We start from the raw sequence: 27528 nt of genomic DNA, 5'->3' as shown, positions 1-27528 counted from the left end.
GGTCAGCTCTCAAGGGTGAGGTAGTTAGACTACATGAAAATTGTAGGCCCCCATCACCTAAACTATGTCCTCTCTCCTCTCCATTGCATTCCATTCCATTGCATTCCATTCAATTGCATTCCATATCATTCCATTCCAACCCATTCTGTTGCATCCTGTTCCATTTCCTTGTGCCCTTCTTGTAAATTGGGATGACATTGACTGGCTTCCAGTCAGCTGGGACCTCCTCAGACTGCCAAGACCTTTGGTAGAGGACTGAGGGGGTCCAGCCATCTAGCTTCTTTAGCACTCTGGAATGAATCCCACCAAGGCTGTGTGGACTTAGAAACATCCTTTGGTCATGAAATGCACATCCTGGAAAGGACCATACAGTTTATTGGATGCAGTAGAAGAGTGGATGCTGAGAAGCCAAAGTCATTCAGTGCCATTAGTAGCTCCAGAGGAGCAGCAGGGCCAGCTTGGCACTTGCCTTCCCTCAGAGGGGCCATCTCACATGAGGCTGTGGGAGCCTGTTGGGAATGGGTGTTAGAGGGCCCTGGAGTCACTTCCTGCCTCTGGGCACTGTCGGTCTCCACAGGCCTGCTTCTGCCAGCCAGGTGTTGCTGGTCGTGCACTGCCTGCATCACTTGTAGCATCACTGCGGTGACCAGCTGGAAAGCCCCTCTCCATGGCCATCCTTCTCTGCAGACGGGCGGATGGGCCGACTGCGCACTCCTTGTAGTTACTACCCCCTTGCATGGAGTGCAGCAGCTGCTCCATGGGCTGCCTGCACGTGAGGCAGTCGTTCCTGGCCCTGGCCCAGTGCTGGATGCACCTGAGGCAGAACTAGTGCTTGCAGTAGGTCACGTAGGCTGGCCTCTTCATTGGCCCGAGGCAGATGGGGCACTGTGAATCTTCTGCTGCCTCTGGTGGTCCTGCCTGGGGAAGCTGGCTCAGGCTGCCATTGCTTGCAGCAGAGCTGCTCTGCCCTGTGTCTTCTTTGGCAGTGGATGCCATGTCCTGCCAGGAGAGATGTGCAAAGTGCTGGAGCTTATCTGGCAAGAGGGGCTTGCTCGGGATGTTGAGCCGCACCCTCTCACCGGTGCTGCAGCACCAGGTATCACTCAAGCAATGGAACAGAGGCTGCCCTGGGGTGCAGTGGTGGAAATGCCCGGGTCCTCCAAGAAGGAAAGCTTCCCAGCTGCCCAGAGGGCAATTTCCCCTCCCAGTCCACCTCTGCTGCTGAGAGTGCACCTCCTGGATGCTCACACAGGCTGGGAAAAATCTTGGGCTCAGGGCTGGCACAGAATGCTGGGTCATCTGTGACATTATAACCTATCGCTAGGTGAATCCATCATCAAATTGGATCAATTATTCATGATGTCATAATCTAGCAGTTGAACTAGATGATTGCTCTAGGTCCCTGGCAAAGAGTGTTCTTTTCTCTTCTTCTCTTTCCTTCTTCTTTCCTTTCCTTTCGTACTCCAGGATGAATCCCTCCAAGGCTCTGTGGGCTTAAGAACATTCAACTGCTGCAGCTGACCCCTTACCATTCCACTGGCCACAAAGGGATAGTCACTGTTGCTGTAGCTGTGCTTCTCCAGCTCAGAGGACTGAAGAGTCCAAAGTTTATGAAAGGCTGAGGCAAAACAAGCACTGAATGCCTCTGCTTTTTCTGTACACCCATTTGCCAGGGGAAATTATCTTCATCAATGATGTTTTCTTTGTACACCCACTTGCTATTGACAAAATAAATGACCTTGTTTTCTGGCACAACAAAAGCTGGTAGAAGAAATACCCAGGTCCCTCAAGAGGCAAAGCCTCTCAGCTGCCCAGGTTGATGTTTCCCCTCACAGCTCACCTTTAACTCTGCGTCATCTCTCCCTCTGGCCTACCTCAGTGTGAAACAAAACCAGAATTGATGCATGCCATAGGCCACGTTGTCTGCCTTCTTTGTGTGTCTCATGTAGACAGGGCACTCGAATATGCTGCTGCTTCCACTGTCCCTGCCTGGATTCAAGCACATCCTGTTCCCCTGCTGAATATAATGTAAAATTCTATTTTTAAGTCCAGCTAGCTTGTTTTCCTGAACACTCTTGCCTGCACTGGTGCCTATGTAGTACCACCCACTGTAATATAAAATACTCACCAAATAAAATTTCAGATCAAAACATCCTGAACACTATCGAGAACATGCTGACTTTGGAAAATACCATGTAAATCTCTCCAATATACATTCTTCTCATCAGAATAATCTATGTCACTGTACATCTCTCTTCCACAGTGTGGGGATGACCGAAGAAGGTTCTGTGTGAATGAGCTATTAGAAGACACTTGTGCCTGGAGACTGACCCGGTAAGCTGGTATTCAGCAGTATTTTTGTTTGTAATTTTTCATATTTATAGGGAGCCTCCTTGCCCCAAAGGGGAATTCTGAGAACTACTGGGGACAGGAATGATACCAGAGGGAAAGACAGTTGGTTCAATATTTCAGACTTTTTATTTTTAGACAGTAGTTATTGCTTAGCAAAAATCAATGTTTTTTGGTTCTGTGTAATTTTTCCCAATTCTCTTCATATCGCTGAATTTTTCATTAGAGGTTTCATATTTCCCAAAGATTCCCGTGACTGAAGGTGTCATAATTTTCCTGTGTGCGTTGCTGTTAGAGAATTTTTGAGATTAAATACTGTAAAAATAATAGTTTTGCTATTATGCCTGTATTATTATGCCGTATTATTATGCTATATTATGCTAATATGCCCGTATTTTCACAGTTCCGTGATTTTTAAAATTTTTTAATTTTTTTTTTTTAATGGAGGCTAACTAGGATGAGCTTTTGACTTGGAACTCAAAGTGCAACTGATTCTAAAGCTAGCCTAGCTTTAGAATCTAGCTAGTGGACAAACACTAAATGAGATTTCTCATTCACCTCTCATTGTATTCCGTTTAGATAAATTCCACTTTTATATAAAGAAGCTGTTGAATCTTTTTGCAATGTTTTTCATCAATGTGTTATAAAGTACTTTGCCAACGATGGTAAACTTAAATGATGCACCAGTCATTTAGCAGATGGAGGAAAACAGAGAGGTAGTGACTTGTTTGAGGTGGGTATCTTGTGCTTAATGAAAACCCATCCGGTTTCCTAGGAGCATGGCCCAAATGTTCATTCTGGTCCTCTTTATAAAGAGATCGATAGAAGATGGGTATTTTACAGATGACATGAAATTTAGGAGCACAGAGAATGTCTGCAGAACAGGATCATTTACTGTAGGTCCCTTTTTTCAGGCTAAGCAATTCCATCTCCCTCAGCCACTGTTCATTAGAATTGTGCTCCAGATCCTTCGCCAGTTCTGCTCCCTTCTCTGAACACACTCCAGCACCTCAAGCTCTTTCTTGTAGTGAGGGGCTGAATACTGAGGCCTGAGCACAACCACTGGGGACCAGCTCCCAACAATCCCATTCACCACAACTCTCTGGGCCCAGCCATACACTTGAGCATTGTTTTGTTAGGCAGAATGGAGATAAACAACTTGTATTAGCTATGACTTAACGGGATTACAGGAGGAATTTCTAGGCAACTACTCCACATACAAACTGCCTGGCTAGATAAAGCTAGTGCAGATTAGAAATAAAAGGCAAAAAAGGTAAAACTACTTGTAGGAGGGAGTGAATAGTTGGCACCTCCAGGGAAATGCGCTATGCTATTGGTACTGGGAAGGCCACCTAACATTTCTCTATTCTGGGTGTTTATTTCAATGCAATGGCTCTCTTTTTTTCTTGCCATAAAATAAAGATAATGAAAGTCTAGTGATGTACCACGAAACCCGTACTTTGGGCCATAGTTGCAATTCTAATCTTGGATTGCTTAGTTAGCCCAGCTAAAATACATTAAGACACCCACAATTTCTCTGTAAACAATAGTTCATTTGCTTTGAAGCTCTGTAAAAATCAAAATACTTCTGTGACATTCAACTACCAGACTGCAACGGGGATGGACGAGTGACGGGGAATTGCTTCTAGACCTTCTGAAGAGGGAGAACCCAAATGAAAGATCAGTGGGGGATATAAAAGGGGGGGAAATAAAAGTAAAGGATAAAATGGTAGGGTAAAATAAACAATGAAGAAAGAATGTAAATTTCAACTTTTTCATAAAAGCTTGTGCAAACCCCAACTACCTCTGATGGCCGTCGAAGTAATAGTATGTCCATTTTACTAGTCAGTGGGCTAGACAAGGTGTAAAACTGGGAATTAAAGTTTCCATATCCTTCCCTGGTGATTTGACCCTTCAGAGGAGGCTGACACAGGAAGATACCTTAGCAATGATCTCACAGGCACCTGTTTATGTTTTGTTCCAGCTGACAAATGAAAAACAGCAAGGATTTCACAATGCTTGAAACACAGAAAATTACACAAATGGTTCTTAAAAGCAAAACTCTGATTCTTGTTATCTGATGGAGATAGCATCAGATAACCCTAAAAGGGACCCTAAAAGGGACCCTAAAAGGGACCCTAAAAGGGTGAGATTTACAGCTGAAACATCAGTTGTGGAGTTTAGTGTAGAAAGACCTGCATGCTCCTCTTCATAATCCCAATCAATTTAGTGAGGCTTTGGTAAGACTCAACAATCTGCCTGTACAAATTTTGTACTGATTTCTGTAGCATGACAAAGGCATGGAACCACAGAGTGGTACATGTCTGTCTACAGAAGTAAAGCAAATACCCAGCCTGGGTAATGCTATGGAAAACGTGGTTGCTGAAACAGTTTGAGCATGTAAACTTGAGAACTGCATGCAAATAAAGTTTCATGGATTAAGTAGCAATGGAGTTCCTTTTTATAACACACTTTCATACGTGGAACTTAGCATGTACTTTTGAAATGTAGAGATTTTTTCAGTTCTTTTGCAGATGTTTTATCTGATTGTCTGCAACTTTAGTCTGCAAAGTGAATGAGAAAGAAGGCATTGACCCATAAAACCATGTAGGTTGGAAAAGACCTTTAAGATCATCAAGTCTAGCCATAAGAATGTAGCATGTACATGAAGTCCATCCTTCTTCAAGGTAATATTTAAGCACATGCTTAATCTTAGAGTTTAAAATAAATGAGAAGTGAAGTTCAATAGACATTGAAGCAGCAAGTCACTTATTGGAGTTCTTTAACTTGGGAAACTTGTATCCTCAAGATATAAGATTTTTGCATCTATTCTTTGTGGCAAATGCCTTCCAAAAAGCCAGGGACATCCAGGCTCAATTGCATGATGTCTACACGTACACTTTGTTTTATACTAACATAAAATCACTGTAAATGAAATTATTCTAAATGTCTAAAATGTGAAAAAATAAACAAAAAAACCTAAACAAAGAAAGAAACAAACAAAAAAAACCCACCAAAAAGCCCAAACCCGCTCTCTTTATCTAATTGTTACTAACTTTATGTTGTTTCCCTTTTTTTTTTTCCAATTTCCAGGCAGAACCTTGTCTCGGTTATTATGAACTACAGAGGTCAAGTAGAATATCTGTTGCAAAATGAGGTATTTGTTCTCAGTTTGTTATACCAGAAAAGTGTTAACTTCTCCATGAAAGGTGTTTAATTATTAATCTGTCTTATATGCAATTAGGGAAGAATTTTAATTAAGACTGTTTAATCTGACTTTGAAAGGATATAAATTCTCTTAATAAAACTTGGCTTGAGGTTAGGAAGAGAGTGCTACAAATTTAAAATATCAAAGGTGACTGTTTCTAAGTGTCAAGGAACTTGTAAATAGAACCAGGGTTGTTTGCGCTGGCAATATAAAATTTGGAATTAGTAGAGATATGATGCATTATATGTATCTGCAAAATTTGTCCCTCATTTTGTAAACCCCCAAGCCTAATATTTATATATTGAGGATATATATGCAAGCATGGGGTAGTTTGAAGGATTAGGTTTAGGCAGCAAAACTCCCAAGAGCTTTATTTTAAAGCATTGTGAGCTACCAATTGAATGCTACATGCTTGAAGGAAAAATCTTGTAGGAAATCTTCTCTGCTATCCAATGTTTTTAAGACAAATGTCTAAAGGGCAAATTGAGTCATACCTTGGAAGAAACCACATGGTTATTTGATTGGACTTCCAAGCTGGTACAGTAACTGATTTGATCTGACTTTCAAGTTGGCATGATAACTGATTTTCTAGTGTTTAAAAACTGGAAAGAAAATGAAATATTTAGTAAAATCAAGGAATACTGATGTAGCATGGAGATATTCCAGTGCATGCCTTCCAGAGTTATGTCATTATGCTAAGTTAGGGATTTCTTTGAAATATGTTACAACATAAAATGATTATTTTACTTCAGAACTCTGTCACCTATATTTAAGTTCAGATTTTAATCTCTCTGGATATTCTTGAATAGCCAGAAAACATATATTTACATTAAAATGTTTATACATACACACACATATATATAAATGCACATATTCATACAGACATGTACATGAGTACATAAATATATATCAATGATTTATAAAAAAATATAAATATGCACATTAATATAGGTATATAATAGCATTTTACATTTTGTGTAAATCTTTAATGCTTTTTCAAAATAAACACCACAAACATAAAAGCTGTTGAACTGTGCCCAGCTACAAAATAAAGCTGTGAGTCTGATACTATACAGGTATTTGCTGAATTTTCCTTTATAAGCACCAACTCAAAGGGAAGTATTTAGCGTATAAAATGTGATGCAGTCATAACCATTTGGAAAAGTAAGGCCCCCAAGCTCAAATGTGCATATATATTTCTTTACTGAAGTAGACCTACCAGGGTAGTTAGTTACATTCACTTGAAATTTTAAGGCCTAAAATAAGAGGATTCTAAATTAAAAAAAAGCCATAACCTCAACATTAATGAGACTTTGCAATCCACCCTCTGCAACTGTCACTGTGCAGATATTCCTCAGACCTATAACGAAGCATTCCTAAATTTGTTTTCACTAAAAATTTTTACATCGAGTAAGCAATTTCTTGAGATCATTAACTTTTTATAAAGGGAAGGAAGTACAATCTTCAAATATTCATACCATCCAGCAAATATCTGTGCGTCTAGAGCTGAATTTCTCTGCAGTTTATTTTTTTTTAATCGGGTCTTTTCTACTCAGGGACACTCAATAAAATTCATATGAATTGCATATGAAAAGAGCTGGATTGCAAGTTAATGATGTAGGTCATACAGCCATGCAGATGTTTTCATTCAGAGGCATCAGTATATGGAGCTTTTTCAAACCTAGAATAATGAAAGCTAGTAGTATAATTTGCTTTAATAAGTGGCTCAAAAATTATAGACCTGTGATATAGTAAGTTATAGTCATAAATATATAGTAAAGCAAAAAATGAGGACCCTTTATTTGGTCTTTGAGTCCGTGTTTACTTATTTTCTCTAACCTCTGATTTGGTTGCTTGAAGAATGTCTAAAATTGGGGTCATTATAATTGCCCCCAATTCCAAGGCTGCCCAGGAGTAATTATGTCAGTTTTCCAAGATATTCCCATTCACATCACTGGGATTCTTGTTACCCTTCTTTGATTAACCACAATCCACTTTCAGCACACTCTGGAATTTAAGACACTGGGAAATACTCACACATTGTAAATTAAGTGCACACATACCTGCTGAAGTTCTGTACTCAGCTGTAAGTTCCTTAAGCATTCTGTTTTAACCAGACACACCTTGAGATTCTCAGTTAAAACAAAAACCAAACCAAAACAAAAAAAATCCAACAAAATTGCACTTTTAAAAACCTGTTTCCAAATTTACTTGTTCAAATGTGTGCGGGTACCAGGACTTCTGACTTCTGGGAAAAGCCCACTATCATTATTAATCCAATTAGTAATAATGATAAATAAATGGAAAATTAAATTTGAGATTGATAATGCCTCTATTAAAAAATGAAATAAAAAAGAAATTAAGATTTTTGGTGCAAGGATGGGATTGGTGCTGTTAGGGTTGAAATGTAAATTTTGAAATGTACTTTTCAGAGAATATATGCAGTCAAACAACCAGCCAATTTTGATTGCCCTGATAACCACTTCACATGCACTTCATTTTGAAATCCATTCAATATGCACTGTTACTGCAGAGAAGACATTATAAAACTTTTTATACAGAGTGTAGAAGTTCTAGGCTGGAATAACATTTTTTTGTCATATAAATAATTGAGACACCAAAATATCCTTTTAAGGCTCTGTATTTAAATATGTAGAGGAGGAAAAAATCACAAGTTGTTGACTGTAATTCCTTTGGAATTTCAGAAGATGTAAAATTTCTGTTAAGAAATGAATCGCTGTCTTCCCTTCCCTGGGACAAAAGTCAATGTCATACATCTACACATAAAAAAGAAAAGTCTTTACATGATAATATCCCAGCAAAGAAATAGTGTGAAAGAAGTCATCATGCATAGTATACAGCATCACACAATTTTATGTGCTAACTCTTCTTCATCTGCAATATTCTCCTTAGACATAGCTAGCATAAAAACAAAGTGTATGGCAAAGTAGCTTCTGTTAAGTACTTTGATAATTTATCTATAAACAGAATAGTATATTAAACAGAAATTGATACTGTTCTCAAGATGCCAATTCTCTTTATGGAATAGCATTTATGTGTATGTACAAAAATACATAAAGTGGTTGTGGGTTTGGGTTTTTGGTTTTTTTTTCTCTATCCGGAGAGCCATTTTTCTAGTCAGAGGTTATTTTTGAGTATGTCTATTGCTTGTGTACTGCTCCGAAATTACCCTGCATAATTGTATTTATAGGCACAAAAGTTCTTCTTCCAATAACACATCTGCACTTGTGAAGAAAAAGAATGCTAAATTAGAATGTATTTAACTCAAATGTTAAATTGGAATTATACTTAATATTACTTACAAATTGCGTATATATGTATACATACACTTATTTCTGCAACAACTCAGAGTAAAACAGCATTTATAACGCTTTGGGTTTGTCAGTGTTACACATAGTAAAGCCATACCATTAAGCAGTGAATCAACTTCAGCGCAGAGGGTCTAAAGTTCTTCAGAGATCAGTCAGCCTTTTCCTCTGTAGGACCTGTAGTATGAAAAGGTGTTGCTGTCCTTAATTACTAAAAAATAACCCCAAAATTTGCATTTTAAAGAATCTGACCACCAAATATTTGTGGATATTTTATGTAATTAATTTCTGCTTTAGTTCTGCTTGAGGCAGATAATGTGGAATTAGTAAGCTCAATATATTTTTATATTTATTTTTAATAATGACAAGTGTTAACCTTCTCAGTACAGCCTGTGCATAGACCTTAAGCCTGAAAACAGAAAGCTCATCTTGGTACCATTTTTATTTTTCAGGCATGAAAGGGATGAGTTAAAGAAATTATTTTCTGGGTGCATAGACATGCTATAGTGCACTAAAAGGAACATTTATCGGTACAGAAACATGGAGAATATTTATAGAAGAGCTTCTGCTTGTTCAGAGAATGTATTTTAAGGTTTAATGAAGTGATATAACTATGCAGAAAGTCCATGAATTTTTATTTCTTTCTTTATTTTCCTGAATATGGAGTACTTGATACTTGAAGATTGTGTTTTCCTTCCTTTGGGAATCCTTTTTTTTTAATTCCCCAAAGTATTCCTGAGATTATTCACCTAGATATTTTTTTCATATGGCAATATTTAAAGATATAAATTTTTTATCAATAAGATTCAATAGCTTTAACTAAATATTGAATTTTGCAGAAAACTAGTTGCAGAAGTACTCAGTCCACAAGTGTCAGATTATGCAGCCTCCCACACAGTCCCTATTTTTAGGAGGAACATGGCTGTTTTCCAATTCTCACAGAGATGGGTAAGAGACAATAGTGAGGATAAATTCACATAATCACAAAACCTGAGAAAGCTCATGAATCACTTGGGTTCAGGTTTCCTCAGAACTTTCTTTACAGTGCTTCTACACTCATGGAGTTCAGACAAACCAATGTTTTGCCCTAAAACCAGTCTTTGATACGAAATTTCTTGCCCTTTTCAATGAGATGCATTATGTGGAAGATACTTGGACTTCAATAAAAATGATGCTATCCTTAGGAAACTATTGGCCTGTGGTGATTTCAGTGTAGCCAAACTAAAGTATGGTGTTTGAATTTTGCTTGAGCAGGTAAGATTTTCTACACCCTCACTGGCACGAAATCCATGGTAAGGTATTTCTGGTAAATGCTATGTATTGACTGTTTGCTTCCCCCCCCCCCCCCCTTTCTTTCTTATCAACAGAATAAAGTAGATAACGTGATTGAAGCAGCTAAAGCCATCTGCAGTGTCCTCTGTTTTGTGGAAACCAGAGACATTACTGATGCAGTCAGAAAACTCCATGCATTGCCATTGGTGAAAGCACAGGTAAAAGATGCATGTGATGTCATTTTTTTCTCTTTAAAACTGGGAGTTGAAACTAATTTTTTGATTGAAGTCCATTTTACTGAGTCGCTATATATTTTTCCTTTGACAAGTGTTGTGGGTAGAGGCACTGTGAAAAAAAAGAACGTTGACCATATATGGCAGAGGAGCAACAGAATTCTTGTCATGTGTTTAACTGGAACTCATATTCTCCTCCAGTTCTTTCTTGTTCCTACTGAATGTGTGACCTTTTTAAACCTGGAAATGAAACTTGAGATACTTTTTGTATAGGAGTTAACATAAAAGTGGATCTTTAGTCGAGCTCCAGGGGCAGTTATGGAAGAATGTCCACAAAAGCCCACCCCCCAGGGGTGAATACAGTTTTATAGGTTTTAGGAAATTAGCATAATTGATTAAATGCACCAATTTGGAGGACAAGTGGTGATGCGATTCCCCCCAGGTCAAGCCCCTTTCTGGAGCTCCCCACCCTTGGTACTAGCTGTACTTTTTTACGAAAATGTGTCTCGAAGAGTTTGTTCTCAACTTTGGTTCCCAGGAAGAACAAAGATAGGAGAGGGGCCTCGTGACCCCAAGGCTTGGAGCTCTGCAATGTGTTTGGTCTTTCTAGCTGGGGAAAAGGGTAGGGAAAAGTACAGGGAAGATTACTAATATATAAAAGAAAAAAGGCACAAATCACTCTGGCAGCAAATGTACAAATCTCTGCTTTGCCACATCACCTATTTACCAAATCATGTGATTTCAAAGTATTGGGTTTTCATATACTTAGTACAAGTTGTTAATAATAATAAAAGAAATCTTCCATAAATGTCATTTAAATTATGATTTTTTTCAGATTGAAATGACCCTACTATTTATGCAAAAAAGTACCAGCATCATATAGTCCTGATTTAGCTGAAATATCCTAGAAATACTGACATGGGTTTTTCCAGGGGGTTCTGTATAATTGTGAACTGGGACTTTGGAGGGCAGTATCTGTTCTTGGTTTGCTCATCAGCTGCTTTGGTATGACCTTACACAAGTCCCTATGTCATTATTTACAGAAGTTCTGAGCACCCAAAAATTATTTTAAAGTCAGCATCTTGGAGATACAGGTGCTCAGCAAATTTGAAAATCAAGCTAATAATCACTTGGATTTAGTCTGGCGTAACTGAAAGTCATGATAATTTTTTCACACCCTAATGAAATTCTCTCTTCACACTTCTAAAGAAATAAGTTACTAAGGAACTCTCTTCTTTCCTTGAACAGTTTCTCATCATTCTTTCTCATAGCAAATACTGTTTAGAAGAACATGCCAAACTGGATGGGATGCTTGCATTTAGACCATTACCTGTTTGCAAGACTTATCCCTTCTCTTTATTGTTGGTTTTGATTTTGTTTTTTCCCACGGCTTGTGAAATGTGTAAAAACACCATGGACTGGAAGAACCAAGACAGCTGCAGGGTTTTTGGCTTACTGTTTAGACCTGACCAGCTGATTCACTTAAGTGGCTTCTCTTGCTTCCCTTCTAGGTCATGACTCACAGTAAATCTTGTTTCTATATTATCCTAAATCTTTTAATGTCTCTTAGACATCAATTATTAGAAGTAATTATTGGGGGTAAATTTCTGCATAAATGGGTCTGTGTTGGCCCACATTTTATCTGACATGATGTGGAATCAAATGGAAATAAGAATATCTCAATTTAAGAAAAGCTCTTCTCGTATATGAGAGGGCAAATACTGTAGAGAAAGAGATAAAGGAAGTAACAAGGGAGTCATATGATTTGCTTTTCAGTTAAACTCCAGACGCCCCTAAGAGGCATCAGGATGATCAGTGTCTTGTCCTTGAGAAAAGTAAATCCACAATCCTTTTTAAGAGATAAAGAGCTGGGTCCAGTTAAAAGATAGAGAGTACAGTAACAGAACTTTCTTTTAGAAAGGAATTAGAGCAGAAGAAATGTATTGGGACTAATTTGTTAAAAGGTTTTTTTGAGGTAAGAAAAATTCAGTGTTTTTTCTCTTCCAGTGTTCAGGTCAGCCCTGTGAACCCAATGTGTAAACTGCCTCCTATAACTGGCTTATATTTCCTGAGTATCCCTTGGTCCATTTGCAGCCCCATCCTCTCTGAATTTGAGCAGAAAAATAGGTGCAGTGGTCAGAGAGACAAATCAGTTCCTACTAGTGTAGCTTGTCCAGCGAAGTCAGAACCCCCCTCACGTCATGCCGTAAAGAATAAAATATAATGGGATGAAAACCAGACTCCTTCAAGTCTTTCAACTGTTTCTGTTGATGCTGCTTCTGCTTGTCTTCAGAGTCATTGTCACGCAAATATAAATTTTATTTTAGAGATGAAGTGATTATTATAAGGAAAATACTTGAATTATGAGCTGATCTATCTTCTTGTAAAAAGAAACAAACAAAAAAACCCTGCTCCAGATGTTCTGTGTTTGCCATTACTCATTCTCCAGCATGTCAAAGTTCCAACTCCTCTGTATAGACTGTCTCCCATATATACAGGTTCTCCTAAAACAACTTCCATGTTCTTCCTCACACAGTGGGACTCATACGTATATTTCCCTTTTTCTGGTTTACCTATTAGTTTATAAGCAGGACTTTATCTATGTGTACAATCTCCAGCATAGTAGAGTGCTGGTCCTGGCTGTGATCTCCAGAGGCTATAAATGATAAGTGGTGATGATAATGATACTGTTTACTCATCTGTAATGAGCAAAATGATACTGTTCCTGAGTAGCCTCTTCTCAGTTTTTAAAAGATTGTGTCCTGATTGAATAGTCTTGAATATTTTTCTGTCCCAATATTCAGTAAGAAACTGTTTCACGTATCTCTCAAAAACTGTTGACTAGATTGTTACTCATATTTTAAAGTTTTTAAGTTATTGAAGTTTTGTTCTCTTAACACTGCCTTTCAGGCTGCACTGTTTGTCTGTCCCTTGAAGCCTTCCTGTAAATGCTGCCTGTGACCTTGACTGACACCCCTTTCCCTCTGACTCCCTCTTTGCTGAAGCAGACCTAACAACTGGCTTAAAATAAATGATGAAAAAAAAGCCCAACTATTCCTGCACCAGCTGGCTTTTTATTCCTTTGAGAAATAGCTGCTAGGACAGTCAATAGACCTCAGAAAGCTAGAAAAGTTTTGGCTTTGATTCCATAAAAAAATTCGTCTTTCTCAGCAGCTGAACTATAAATGTCATAAAAGCAGTAAAATATATTTCTGCATGTTTTGTGACTTGAACACTGTCCCATTTTAAGAAAATAGTGATTACACATTGTTATGATCTAATTATTAAGGTTCTTTAGAAATACTTCTGCCCGAATTAAGGTACAAACAAGACCATATGCCAGTCAATAGTATGAGTTTTATTTGATAGAAAATATGAGAGAGAGAGGGAAGAAAAGAGAAAAAAAGAGAAGTAAGAAAAGAGGTGGGGGGGACAGAAAGAGGGAAAGAGAAAATATCACCATCCGTGGATCCCAACGATGTTGCGTTGATCCTCTCCAGCCGGTCTTCTCGGTGGTGGTGGTCCCCCCAAAAGCACAGAATGCCATGGGTTAATATACACTCAGACCAGGGGCAATGTCCAGGCATGTCCCCCCGGGGGAGGGGGCAGTCTCTAGCCGCAGACTTTGCTTGCATCACGTGCACTCCTGTGGTGCCAGGCCTAGCACTCTGGGGGGTCTGTGATGGATTGTGACTCCCCCTCAGCTGCCTTTCACGTGAAAGTCCCATGGATGTAGCCAGTGAGGCTGGGGGTTCCACAGCTGGGCCAGTCTGTGTAAACCTGGCTTCTGTGAGCTGTGCTCTGCCCCCACCCCAAACTCAGCCAGGAATGATTCTCAGCACAGCTGGTGGCTTTGGCCTTTGTGTATGCATACCTTTCCCTCAGCTTGAGATGATTGAACAATAGGTTTCCCTTTATCTAATCTCAGCAGTTTGACTCAGTCCAAAGTCCCAGTCAGGTAGCTTCAGGGAGGTTTCTTTGATTGTAGCTTCTTTATACACTTTTTGTTATAATGAGCAAAACTTTATATCAATGTTTGAGGCATGAACTATTTCAGTCTCTGACACACATATGCAACTACCTCACGTATAGAATAGTAGGCAAATATAACAAAACAGATTGTGTCTCTATTTATCAATATTTATACAAAGACAATTGACCAGCTTTCCTGTCTGTAGCAATGCATGTAGTCAAAAATAGTACTTAGCAGCCCGGTGTTTGATGGACTACCAATTCCCTCAAACCTCTTTTTGATTTTAAGTCATATTGAATTGTAGGGTAATTTTTAATGTGAATTCTGGGTACTGATAAAATTACTAAATGTTGCAATATTATTGTATTTTGCCATATTGCTTGAATTGTTTCTAATACATTCATTAGCATAGTACCAAAACTTTTTGTTACATGGAAGAGAAGGCTTTTTTCAGATAAGTGGGTAAACTGCCCCACAAATTAAGTGACATTTTTGAGGCTACCTGTTACATCTCAAGCACTGCACCATTACACATGAGGTAAGGGAGGAATACCAGAAAAAGAGTTCTAACTGCTTTTTCACCTTGATTTCCTCATGCTTTAGTATAATATATGGTGTGGTTTTGTGTGGAATATTTTTTAACACATCCATTTGGCACATGTGCACATAAAGCCTCAGGTTACTTCTTCCAATGCAAATTACATGGGCTGCCAGTATATGTTTATACATGTGTTCTTGCATACTTGGAAAAAAAAGGAATATGCTTCTATTTAATTCTGGTTTTATTAAAAACCAACTAAACAAACAAACCCTCCCACCAAACAACTAACCAAAAAAACCCCCAACCAAACAAAACCTCCAAAACCAACAAAAAAACCCCAAATCGCCCCCCCCCAAACAAACAAACAAAACCAAAAAACCCACCAGAAAACCCTCCAAAGAATCTTATTTTCAATCTTCTGTGTTTAATTAAATTGTATATAGTACTTCCTTACTTCCACCTCACTGCCAATACTGTACATTCCTGTACTGTGGTTAAGAGATTATGAAACCAACTGGCACCAGTGCTGGTTTCTTCTTAACTGATTGCATCTCTTTATAAATGTGATTATTTCAGTCTCTAACCTACCTAACATTGGGATTTTAAAATCTGTTCAGGGGAGGCTCTGGGCCTGATGCACAATTAATATTTTTCATCTCTCATTGTCTTTTTTCCCCATTCCTTTCTTACAGCAGCTCACAAAAAGTCCTAGGAGATCAAATCCTGCCAGAACAGGCACTAATCCCTAATCCACTATATATTACGCATCCTATACTATGTTTTAATTATAAGTACTGTGCCAAAAGGTTGTTTACTTTCCAAAATTTGAGAGAATTGAACAAAGGTCTCTGTTCCCATTTGTCTCACTGCATTATGAAGATTGTGAAAATATAATTCTCAGCCTGGCTGTTGCTTTTTTCCCCTCAAGTAAGCATTTGACTACTTCTGTTCATCTTCACCAGACAAATACTGGCAGCTCCAAGCTGGGTGCCAGAGGGAGAATGTACATCCAGCATTGTATTTCTTATGCCACCTCTGCATGCATTGTAATTTTTAAGAAGCATCATGCTGAATACAAATGTACTAACATAATGTGCTCTTAGCCCACTGCAAAGGAATTAATGATTGTGAAGGGCAGAAAAATCTTTCAGGGATGTGGGTTCAAACAGTGTAAGCCACAGGCAATACTAAAATGCAGAATTAACTTTTTAGTCTCTCTGGTCAAGATTTGCTACTTATTTTTGTGTCCATTTGGTAGATGCAAATCTGATCATAGATTCATATAATCACTGAACGTGCTGAGTTGGAAGGGATCCACAAGGATCATCGAAGTCAACCTTCTGGCCCTGCACAGGACACCCCAAGAATCCCACTATGTGTGTGAAAGTATTGTCAAAATGCTTACAGAACTCTGTCAGGCTGGTGCTGTGACCACTTCCCAGGGGAGCCACCCTGTGCTCAACCACTCTCTGGGTGAAAAACCTTTTCCTGACATCCAGCCTAAACCTCCCCTGACTCAGCTTCATGTCATTCCGCTGAATCCTGTCACTGATCACCAGAGAGATCACTGCCTGTCCCTCCTCTTCTCCTCACGAGGAAGCTGGAGAGCACTTTGAGGTCTCCCCTTAGCTATTTCCTGCTGACCACCTCTGGTCAGCTACCTGCTCACAGGCCTTTGAAGAGCACAGCTATTTTCACTGATTTGGCGCAGGAATATAGGTGAAATGAAATGGAGGGCACTTGAGTGGAGACTTGCTGCTCCTCAGCTTTGAAACGATGCTGAGACTCTGCCCTTGTGGCCTCATGTCTGATTATGTAAGGCATGCAAAGAGATGGAGAGGGAATTCTTGTCTCTGTTGTACCCCTGCAGAGGCTGCAAAGGTGTGCACCTCTAATGTTGGTAAGTGCTCCTTCGTATCTTGACATGCCCAAATACTGTCAGAAATCAGGTCTTAAGTGGTTTGTCTGAGGTGGTAGAGGAATCAGGTCCTGGTGCTCTGAATCCCAGTCATGTCTTGTATCATCATAACGTCATGATAAATCCTTCCCCCTTTTCACTGTATTTTCCATGTGTGCTACTCCTACAACCATTACAACTGCTACCTGGTCTTTTCTGAAGTGACTGATTATTTTTTTCCTGTCTGGTTTTGTCTTTATAGAATTATCTTCAAAGTGTGGAAACACCAGACAAAGGTAAAGTGTTATTTTTAAAATATGTTAACTGAAGATGTTTCATCAGAAAGCACACATCTTGCTATTTGTTTGTTTTAGTAAACTGTTAGAGTTGGCATATTGCAGATGTTTACATGCTTAGGTGTATTATAAGGTAATTATAAGTTCAAATTGAAGTGATCTAATAATGTAAATAAAACAGCATTTCCACAAAATAATCTGGAGGCTTGAATGGGGAGAATGAATAGAAGAGTGAAAGAACTGAGTTCAGGTGGTGATCATGGTAGTTTTCTTTACCCATGTGTTGGTTTGAAAACAAACCAGTGGGAGATCACAAGTCAAGATTGAAATTAAAAAAATAAGTGAAATAATACAAGGAAAAGCACTGACAAAGTCAGATACAACCTAACACCCTGTTAGGGTGGTAGTAGCAGTCCAACTGAAGTAGTCCAGTTGAAGCGGTGATCCTGTGAAGGTCTAGTCTCCAGCTGAAGATCCAGTGGTAGCTCTCGTCCTCTGGGAACCCAGTAGACAGGGCTAGCTCAGGCAGTTCCAAGGCCAGGTTATATCCAGGTGGGAACACCTGGTTCCTCCCTCCTGGGCAGAGCATCCCACAATGGGATGAGATAAGTCCATGAGTCACACGGTGGGTCCCTGATGGCCCATTGCCTGTCATGCGGGGTGGGTCATTAGCAGCTGGTAACAGCTAACGGATGGCCCATTGCCTGTCATCCGGAGTGGGTCATTAGCAGGTGATAGCAGCTAACGGCCCACAGCTGGTGGTAATAGAATACTTAAATACATCTATATTGCAACCTAGGACATTATCCACCCCTTATTCTATTACCATCTACAGAGTTCTCACTTAAGATAAGGTCTCCTTGTGGTACACAACAGGTTTCCCCATCTGCCTTCATCACCCACCAAGTATAACCAGGTCCTTGGGCAAAAACCACTCCACGGATGGGTTTGCCTTTGCCTGAGGTGGGACTAATCCAAACAGTCTTTCATAAAAAACCTCCTACGTGTACTACAGGGACTTTATCTCCATCCACTGTGTGCAAAGGTTCGGACTCGGCAGGACCGGCTTGATTGATAGAACCCCTTGTGTTAACCATCCAGGTGGCCTTTGCTAAGTTCAGTTCCCAATTTTTGAAGGTTCCCCCGCCAAGTGCCTTCAAAGTTGTCTTAAGTAGTCCATTGCACCGTTCAACTTTCCCGGCAGCTGGTGCATGATAGGGGATGTGGTATATCCATTCAATTCCGTGTTCTCTAGCCCAGGTGCTTATGAGGCCATTCTTGAAATGGGTTCCATTGTCAGACTCGATTCTCTCAGGGGTACCATGTCTCCACAGGACTTGCTTTTCCAGGCCCAGGATGGTGTTCCGGGCAGTAGCATGAGGCACAGGGTAGGTCTCTAACCATCCCGTGGTTGCTTCCACCATGGTCAGCACGTAGCGCTTTCCTTGGCGGGTTTGGGGAAGTGTGATATAGTCAGCTTGCCATACTTCCCCATACCTGTACTTTGACCATCGTCCACCATACCACAGAGGCTTCACCCGCTTGGCCTGTTTGATTGCAGCGCAAGTCTCACAGCTGTGGATGACCTGTGAGATGTTGTCCATGGTCAAGTCCACCCCTCGGTCACAAGCCCACCTGTATGTCGCATCTCTCCCTTGATGACCAGAGGCATCATGGGCCCAACGAGCTAGAAATAATTCTCCTTTGTGCTGCCAGTCCAGATCCACCTGTGACACTTCCACCTTGGCAGCTTGGTCCACCTGCTCATTGTTACGATGCTCTTCATTAGCCCGACTCTTAGGTACATGTGCATCCACGTGTCGAACTTTCACGGTCAGCTTTTCTGCCTGGGCGGCGATGTCCTGCCACATCTCAGCGGCCCAGATGGGTTTTCCTCTGCGCTGCCAGTTAGCCTTTCTCCAGCGATCTAACCATCCCCATAGCGCGTTGGCTACCATCCAGGAGTCAGTGTAGAGATAGAGCCTTGGCCATTTCTCTCGTTCGGCAATATCCAAAGCCAGTTGGATGGCTTTAAGCTCCGCGACCTGACTCGATTCACCTTGTCCCTCGGTAGCCTGTACAGCTTGTCGTGTGGGGCTCCATACTGCAGCTTTCCATTTCCGATCTGCGCCTACAATTCGGCAGGACCCATCGGTGAAGAGGGCATAGCGTCTTTCACTCTCCGGCAGCTCGTTATACGGGGGTGCTTCCTCGGCACGTGCTACTTTCTCCTCTGCTTCTTCTGAAGATAATTTAAAAGTCTCACCTTCAGGCCAGTTTGTTATGATTTCCAGAATCCCAGGGCGATTCAGGTTTCCAATACGGGCGCGCTGTGTGATAAGGGCAATCCATTTGCTCCACGTGGCATCAGTGGCATGGTGGGTAGAGGGAACCCTTCCCTTGAACATCCACCCCAGTACTGGCAGTCGGGGTGCAAGGAGAAGTTGTGTTTCTGTGCCGATCACCTCTGAGGCGGCTTGGACTCCTTCGTAAGCTGCCAAGATTTCTTTCTCGGTGGGAGTGTAGTTGACTTCAGACCCTCTGTAACTTCGACTCCAGAATCCCAGTGGTCGACCTCAGGTCTCACCAGGCACCTTCTGCCAAAGGCTCCAGGACAGACCATGGCGCCCGGCTGCAGAGTAAAGCACATTCTTTACCTCTGGTCCTGTCCTGACTGGTCCAAGGGCTACCGCATGAGCGATCTCCTGTTTGATCGGGGTGAAGGCTTACTGCTGTTCAGGGCCCCAGTGGAAATCATTCTTCTTGCGGGTTATGAGGTAGAGAGGACTCACGATCTGGCTGTACTCAGGGATGTGCATTCTCCAAAAGCCTATGGCGCCTAGGAAAGCTTGCGTCTCTTTCTTGTTGGTAGGTGGAGACATCGCAGTGATTTTATTGATGACCTCAGAAGGAATCTGACACCGTCATTCTTGCCACTTTACTCCCAAGAACTGGATCTCTCGGGCAGGTCCCTTGACTTTGCTCTTCTTGATGGCGAAACCAGCTTCCAGGAGAATTCTGATGATTTTCTCTCCCAAATACTTCTGTTGCTGTGTCCCCCCACACAATGATGTCATCAATATACTGCAGATGTTCTGGAGCCTCACCCTTTTCCAGAGCAGCCTGGATCAGTCCATGGCAGATGGTGGGACTATGCTTCCACCCCTGGGGCAGTCGGTTCCATGTGTACTGCACACCTCTCCAGGTGAAAGCAAATTGAGGCCTGCACTCTGCTGCCAGAGGAATGGAGAAAAAGGCATTGGCAATATCAATGGTCGCATACCACTTTGCTGCCTTGGATTCCAGCTCATACTGAAGTTCCAACATGTTGGGTACAGCAGCACTCAGTGGTGGTGTGACTTCATTCAGGCCACGGTAATCCACCGTCAGTCTCCATTCTTCACTGGACTTACGCACCGGCCATATAGGGCTGTTAAAGGGTGAGTGAGCCTTGCTGACCACCCCTTGGCTCTCCAGTTCCTGAATCATCTTATGGATGGGGGCCACAGAGTCTCTGTCAGTGCGGTATTGCCGGCGGTGCACTGTTGCTGTAGCAATTGGTACCCGCTGTTCTTCAATTCTCAGTAGTCCTACAGCAGACGGGTTATCTGAGAGACCAGGCAGGGTATTTAGTTGTCTTATGTCTTCTGTCTCTACGGCTGCTATCCCAAAAGCCCAGCGATGTCCCTTCGGGTCCTTGAAATATCCACTCCTGAGATAATCTATGCCGAGGATGCATGGGGCGTCCGGACCAGTCACAATGGGGTGTTTCTGCCACTCGTTCCCAGTTAAACTCACTTCAGCTTCCAGTACAGTCAGCTGCTGGGATCCTCCTGTCACCCCAGAAATAGAAATGGATTCGGTCCCCACATACCTGGATGGCATCAGGGTGCACTGAGCGCCAGTATCAACCAAAGCCGTGTATCTTTGTGGGTCAGACGTGCCAGGCCATCGGATCCACACAGTCCAATAGATCCGATTGTCCCTTTCCTCTACCTGGCTAGAGGCAGGGCTCCTCTAATCCTGTTTTTGGTGCATGATGTTCTTCTCCTGTAAATGTGTTCCTGAGGTCCCTTCAAGAGGATCAGTCATATTATCACTTCCATTCTGTCAGGAGTTCTGTCCACAAGAGACTGGGGCAGTGTTGTACCTAGATGAGCCTCCTGAAGTGGATGTTTCTTTTTTCAATTCACGTACCCGGGCTGCTAAAGAGGAAGTGGGTTTCCTATCCCACTTTCTCATGTCTTCCCCATGCTCCTGCAGGAAAAACCAGAGGTCACGTCGCGGGGTTTGTCTTCTTTCCCTGGCTGGGGGACGTCTGCTCCTGATGGCAGAGACTCTGGTTGGTTTCGGTGTGACATGGAGAAATCCTTCTTTGAACTCTTTCCTTAGTTTCTGTAGGCTCTCTTCAATCAAGCTCCGGACTTGCTCGGCCAGGTTTGTTTCCACTGATGAGACCTGGGTGCGTAGTGGAGCGGTGACAGTGTCCTCGTAAATTCTCAGTTTGTTTGTTAACACACCCACCTGGTCTTCGCCTTCCCTCCACTGCAGTGTTGCCAGGTAACGAGAGTATATCTCTGGTCCGAGCCGTGCGAATCTTAGCCACATTTGTGAAGTGCACTGGACATTATCTGGGTTCTTGGGGAATCTCTCGTTGCCCGAGAAAATGATCTCTAGCACGGCCAATTCCCTCAGGCATCGGATACCTTGTTCTATTGTGTTCCATTTTCTTTGGTGCATCTGGAGGTCTTCTTTGCAGAGGTAGCTGTCCCGTACACTCGCCAGCAATCGCTGCCAGAGTTTCCTGGGTTTTCCCAATCCCCTGGTCAATAATCACATCCTGGGACAGGGATCCCAGTTGCCTGGCCTCACTTCCATCCAGAATGGTGTCATTAGCGGCGGCATCCCAGATGCGGAGCAGCCAGGTTAAGATGGACTCGTTTGCCTGCCGGGTGAATTCCCTCCGTAGGTCACGCAGCTCCCCCAGGGATAGAGAGCGAGTGATGATCTCCGGCTCTGTCTCTTCTGCTGGGTGAGATGGTCCTGCCGCATCCTCGTCAGTCGCTATGCAGACTGATTTGCTCTTTGATTTCTTTTTCTGGACGGGGGCAACTGCTACAGGCTTCGGCTGTTCTGATTTGGTAATGGTCTGTGTTGAGACGTCCACTGCTCTGTTGGTTCTTTTCCTCTTTCCTGCTGATTTGCTTTGTTTCTCCTCCTCAAGAAGACAAGATATTGTTCTGATCTTCAGCATGAGGTACACAGTGCTGGTCAAAGAAAACAGAACTAACAAAAAGATTATGCCATCCCTAGCATCCAGAGAGAACTCAATATCCTCAAAACCGGCTGTGCCTGACCTGAAAGGCTGGAAGAAACCTCTCTCACCTCCTAACCCCAGAGGCTGGGTATGATTGCTGAGGAGGTCCCAGATGAAGTGGCTCGGATTAGGCCAGGCAGACAAAACTGAGTATACGTTCCGAATGGTATTCATCGCCTCACAGGTTACCACGCAATAGGCATAATAAACCAATAGAGCAATTTTCATGCCATTCCCTGGTCGCAACAGGACCAATACGACAGGCAGATAGTTTCCCATTTGAGGAAAAATATAGAGAGCGAGATACAGAACCCATATAGATAAGCTGAGCATCATGGTGATAGGATTTCTGAGTTTCCCCAGGTCGTGCCCCACATTGGGCGCCAAAATATGTGTTGGTTTGAAAACAAACCAGTGGGAGATCACAAGTCAAGATTGAAATTAAAAAAATAAGTGAAATAATACAAGGAAAAGCACTGACAAAGTCAGATACAACCTAACACCCTGTTAGGGTGGTAGTAGCAGTCCAACTGAAGTAGTCCAGTTGAAGCGGTGATCCTGTGAAGGTCTAGTCTCCAGCTGAAGATCCAGTGGTAGCTCTCGTCCTCTGGGAACCCAGTAGACAGGGCTAGCTCAGGCAGTTCCAAGGCCAGGTTATATCCAGGTGGGAACACCTGGTTCCTCCCTCCTGGGCAGAGCATCCCACAATGGGATGAGATAAGTCCATGAGTCACACGGTGGGTCCCTGATGGCCCATTGCCTGTCATGCGGGGTGGGTCATTAGCAGCTGATAACAGCTAACAGATGGCCAATTGCCTGTCATCCGGAGTGGGTCATTAGCAGGTGATAGCAGCTAACGGCCCACAGCTGGTGGTAATAGAAAACTACATCTATATTGCAACCTAGGACAACCCACAACTTTCAATGTGGAGAAAAGGGAAAATAATGAACTTCATGGAAGCTTGAAAAATTATTTTTCTGTATGACTTTTCCACCTGTCTCCAATAACTCTCATTCCTCCCTCCATAAGCTTTAGTTCTCCGTGATCTTTTGTTGTATAAATAGTGTCTTGTCCAATGATAGACTGTCATAAGAGGAATAGGTTAATTAACAGTAATGGACATAATTATTAATTTAAATAAATAAATAAATAAAACCTGCCTTTTTAAATTCTCATTGGCTCAGAGATGCTCAGCACTGTTAGCATGACTCTGAAGCAGCTCTCTCTGAGCAAGGGATGAACAGGAGCCTGCTCTGTCATAGGTTGGATTCCAGGAGGGAGCAGTTACATCTGTGCCCCTGCCACATGAGGTGCTGCTCTACCTCTCTGTGGCTGCCCAAATGCAGCTGGGAATGCTGCACAGATACCATAAAAGGGCCCTCCAACTGAGCACTGGAGTGGGCTGTGGAAGGGTTGTCTCTCTCCATCTGGTTTGAGGAAAAAATTGGCCTCTGTGATGCTCTTTTCCTCTCTTTTCTCGATTACCTTGTGCTCAGAGAGGCAAAAAGGTGAACCAACTGCAACGATTTCAGCAGCCCTTCAAACACACAGGTGGTTCAAATGCAGGTTTCCAAATACCAGGCTTGTTTCAGCATTATTCAACTTAATGAACAGTAGAGAAAGGAAACAGCAATTATATTTCTAATGACGCCAAAAATCTGGCTTACCTAAAACAGGCTAGACAGAGTCAAGAGAATAAAAAGCAGTTGTATTTAATGAAGGGCCTTCAGGTACATTTAGGGCAGTCAGAGCCCACCCAGGGGCTACACCCAAAATGGACAATGGGTATAGGACCCAGGTCATGGGTTTTTCATACTTTATAAGTTATGTCCATTTGCATATCTGGGATTAATCCTCCAACTACAGCTTCAGGTAATGAAGTCAGTTACTCCAAGTTCGCTCCCCCTCAACTGACTGTTGTTTACGTATCTTGGGACCTGAGACAGTAACGTGTTGAATTTCGAGCTCAGAGAGGAATTGTTTTGTCTGAAAATGAGAGAACAGCAGCTTAGCACCCTATATGGAGTCTAGAGTTATACACTAAAAGAATTACAGGATTACAGATACATTAAAAATATAGAAGCTAAAATCCTTAGGTATCAGTAAGCTGCCAGGAAAAGCTAAACAGCTGGAGGGCCAGGAGAGTGGGGGAAGAACATGCAAGTGCAGAACGGAGAAGAACGTAAGTGCGGTTTGCAGGATTTTTCTTCCTTGGATATAGTACTTTATCTCATACATTTTTTAAAATACTCTTAATGGCAGCTAATTGCTCATCCTGAAAACAATCAATAGTTACTAATAAGCATCTACCTTAGAAACATCTTCCTCCACAAACTGTTCAGAAAATGTAATTGCAATGGATTTAAAACACTCCTCTACTTACAGGTATTTCCAAATTTGAACTTCATTGAATCAGCAGCTCTCTCATGGAAAATCTCATTTATTGAGTAAAAGTGAAGGAATTGGTGTTTACTCCCTACTTCTCTGTATGTATTTATTTATGCCAGGAAATCTTTCACTGTGAAGATTTCTCTGTTTTTTCTTGGCAGACCCTAATTTCGTAACAATTGCAGAATCCTTTTGGTAATAATAATAATAATAATAATAATAATAATAGAAACAGCAATTTACTGATTGCAAGTCAGAATTTGCCAGGCTATTAGTCATTCTGTGGAAAGGCCTACATTCAAATTTGTCCAAGGGAACCAAATTTCCAAGTGTCTTTTTGCATCTAGTGATATATATTTTGTGTATATTTTAACATGCTACATGCCTTACATCTGCACCTAATGAACTAAATAGACTAAAATTCAGCAAAATATTTCAAGTTAGGCTAAGAAACTAGCATGTCAAAGCTAGTGTTAAGAATATGTCTAAGAAAAAGTAAGTGTGAGTGCAATGACCGAAACTGATCTTCAGAAACCTAGGTCTGAACTCCCAGAAGTGGGGAAAGCCTTACTACATCTTATTTTTTGGGCATCACAAGTTTTCCTTAGTCCCTGTCATCATATTGCTTACCTTCATGATAATGCCATGGGACTTCCCATCCACTGATCTAGGGTCATTAACTTTGACAGGAATCTAGATATTTTCACCTTCTGAAGCTAGAAGTAAAAACCAAGTAAGTTGTGAGTTGTATGTTCTTGCTGAAATCACTTTTTTGTTTCCTTTTCCACCTCATTTACTTCCCACCTTTTTTTTTTACCTCATTATGCTTAGCTGTCTAGGATTACAGCCGTGCAAAAATCTGCAAACCTGTGGCCCAAAATTAAAGGAAAATCATTATCTTAGCTCAGTGCTGTTAAATCTTTCCAGATCTCTGGGAAGCTAAAATCCATGTGCTTTGCTTTCTTAAGCAGCACATTTACAGATAAAGTCAGAGTTGACAGCCAAGGCAAAGACAGACTGGATTTCCCATTTGTACTGTTCCTTTCTGTCTCTCGTACATATTTTTTTTATCTTGAAGGGTCATGAAGAATCAAATTTTAACAGCGAGAGCAGCAGTTACTTCAACTAATAATTTCCTTTTCCTTTCCCCTTTTCCCCCCAAGAGATTATTACCCTGAGTAGCATAAACCAGTTTTGTTTTTCTTCATTATAGTTTCTCTCTACCAGAAAAGAGATAAAGATTAAAAAAAAATCTTTTTTAAACCTTAGGTAATAATTTGTTTAGAAACTGCTTTAACCTTACTCTTTAATAACAGGTTTTCAGAGGTTTATTATTAGTCATTCACCACGCACTAAGCAAGTCAAAGACTATAGTCAAAATATCTAGCCTTGATTTAGTGTTGCAATAACTGCCTCTATTAACAGTGTTATCTCTGCAGAAGAATTTACGCCACTGCTGTGAATAAAGCAGTACTTATCCACATTATGCCTAAGTCTGCATCATGTTCTTTTTCCTCTCTATGAAAGTCCTTAGAAGATTGTGTTAAAGTTTTAGTGCTGAAAATATTTTATTTCTTGTTAAATGTGAGGAACTACGGGCATTTCTAGACATTAGTACCTTTCTGCAGCATCACGTGTTCACAGAAAATAAAGAATTAGATTATTCATGTTAATAGAGATTTAGCATTGGAGTTTGCTGCAATCCAGAATATGAAAAGGCTGCAGGCTGGTACAGTGATGAATGAATGTTTATTCAGTGTCTACAGCCTTGCTACTTCAGGCAGGCATTTCAGCAGATCAGACATAATAAACAGCTTTTGGAATTTGATCAGTAGTTCTCTGGGACCCATCCAGAAAGTCTGGTATGCACTAGGAACTGATGGTATTGAATCAACAGTCTTTTCCAGCTGAATTACTGGAGTCATTATCTTTTTGAGTGAATGTAGAAATGTAGTGCTTACAGTACATGTAATGTGGTCATCTTTAAATTTAAGAGTGTAAAGGCTCTCTAACTGTGCTTAGGATTTGGTAGTTGCTTCTAGACCTGATACTAAAAGCATTCACAACAGGAAGGCCTTTAAAAAAAAGGAGAAAGGAAAAAATGAAAGTTTTTTTTTGTTAAAGTTTCCCACGGAGCTGAAAAATTCACTTTCTTCTTTTCTTAGCACAAGCCCATTATATTTTTGTTTTGGAAAAAACTCTTTTTGTTTTGCAATATGGAAAAATCTTAAGGGCTTTTTAATTTATTTTAATTTCATCTCTCTAAGTGTCTCCTGCATTGTTTCCAAATCAGAGCATGGTTCCTTACCTCTAAGTTTTTGCTGTGTTGCATCCTGCGGTACTGTTAGGCTTTACTAAGCCCTATAGCCAGAGGCTTTCTAATCAAGTACTGTATAGGATTTACAAAGTCCTGTAGCCAGAGGCTTTGTAATCAAGAACAATTTTTAAATAACTGCAATCCCCTCGTTCTTCAAAAAGAGTAGACAGAAGTTATCAAGGCTTTATAAATCACATAGGAGTAGAGACATTTTTGATACCAGGACAGCAAGGGGATTTTTAAATTGCGTTCAAGGGATAATCCATAAGATTCTGCGACTAGTAGGAGGAAACAATCCAGTAAATATTGGTGCTTGGAAACTGTGTCTGATCAGAAAACACTTTACAGCCTTTTCATATTTTGCCTCTTATTATAATAGTGACCTAATTAATGCTGCTTAGCACTTT

The 27528-nt window shown here is 41.1% G+C and overlaps 1 protein-coding gene across 1 annotated transcript in view; it reads left to right on the top strand.

Moving 5' to 3' along the window:
- Positions 1-27528, top strand: part of PIK3C2G (phosphatidylinositol-4-phosphate 3-kinase catalytic subunit type 2 gamma) — a 218246-nt gene that overhangs the window by 25309 nt on the left and 165409 nt on the right. Inside the window, 4 exon segments of the mRNA XM_085049213.1 lie at positions 2264-2334; positions 5443-5506; positions 10254-10376; positions 17065-17098. Of these exon segments, the coding sequence (XP_084905339.1) occupies positions 2264-2334; positions 5443-5506; positions 10254-10376; positions 17065-17098 (292 nt within the window).

Source organism: Lichenostomus cassidix, chromosome 1Aa, assembly GCF_008360975.1.
Source record: "Lichenostomus cassidix isolate B80296 chromosome 1Aa, HeHo_3.0, whole genome shotgun sequence".
Taxonomy (NCBI): domain Eukaryota; kingdom Metazoa; phylum Chordata; class Aves; order Passeriformes; family Meliphagidae; genus Lichenostomus; species Lichenostomus cassidix.
The sequence above is the reverse complement of the archived record's forward strand: the minus strand, read 5'-3'. Positions and strand labels throughout refer to the sequence as shown.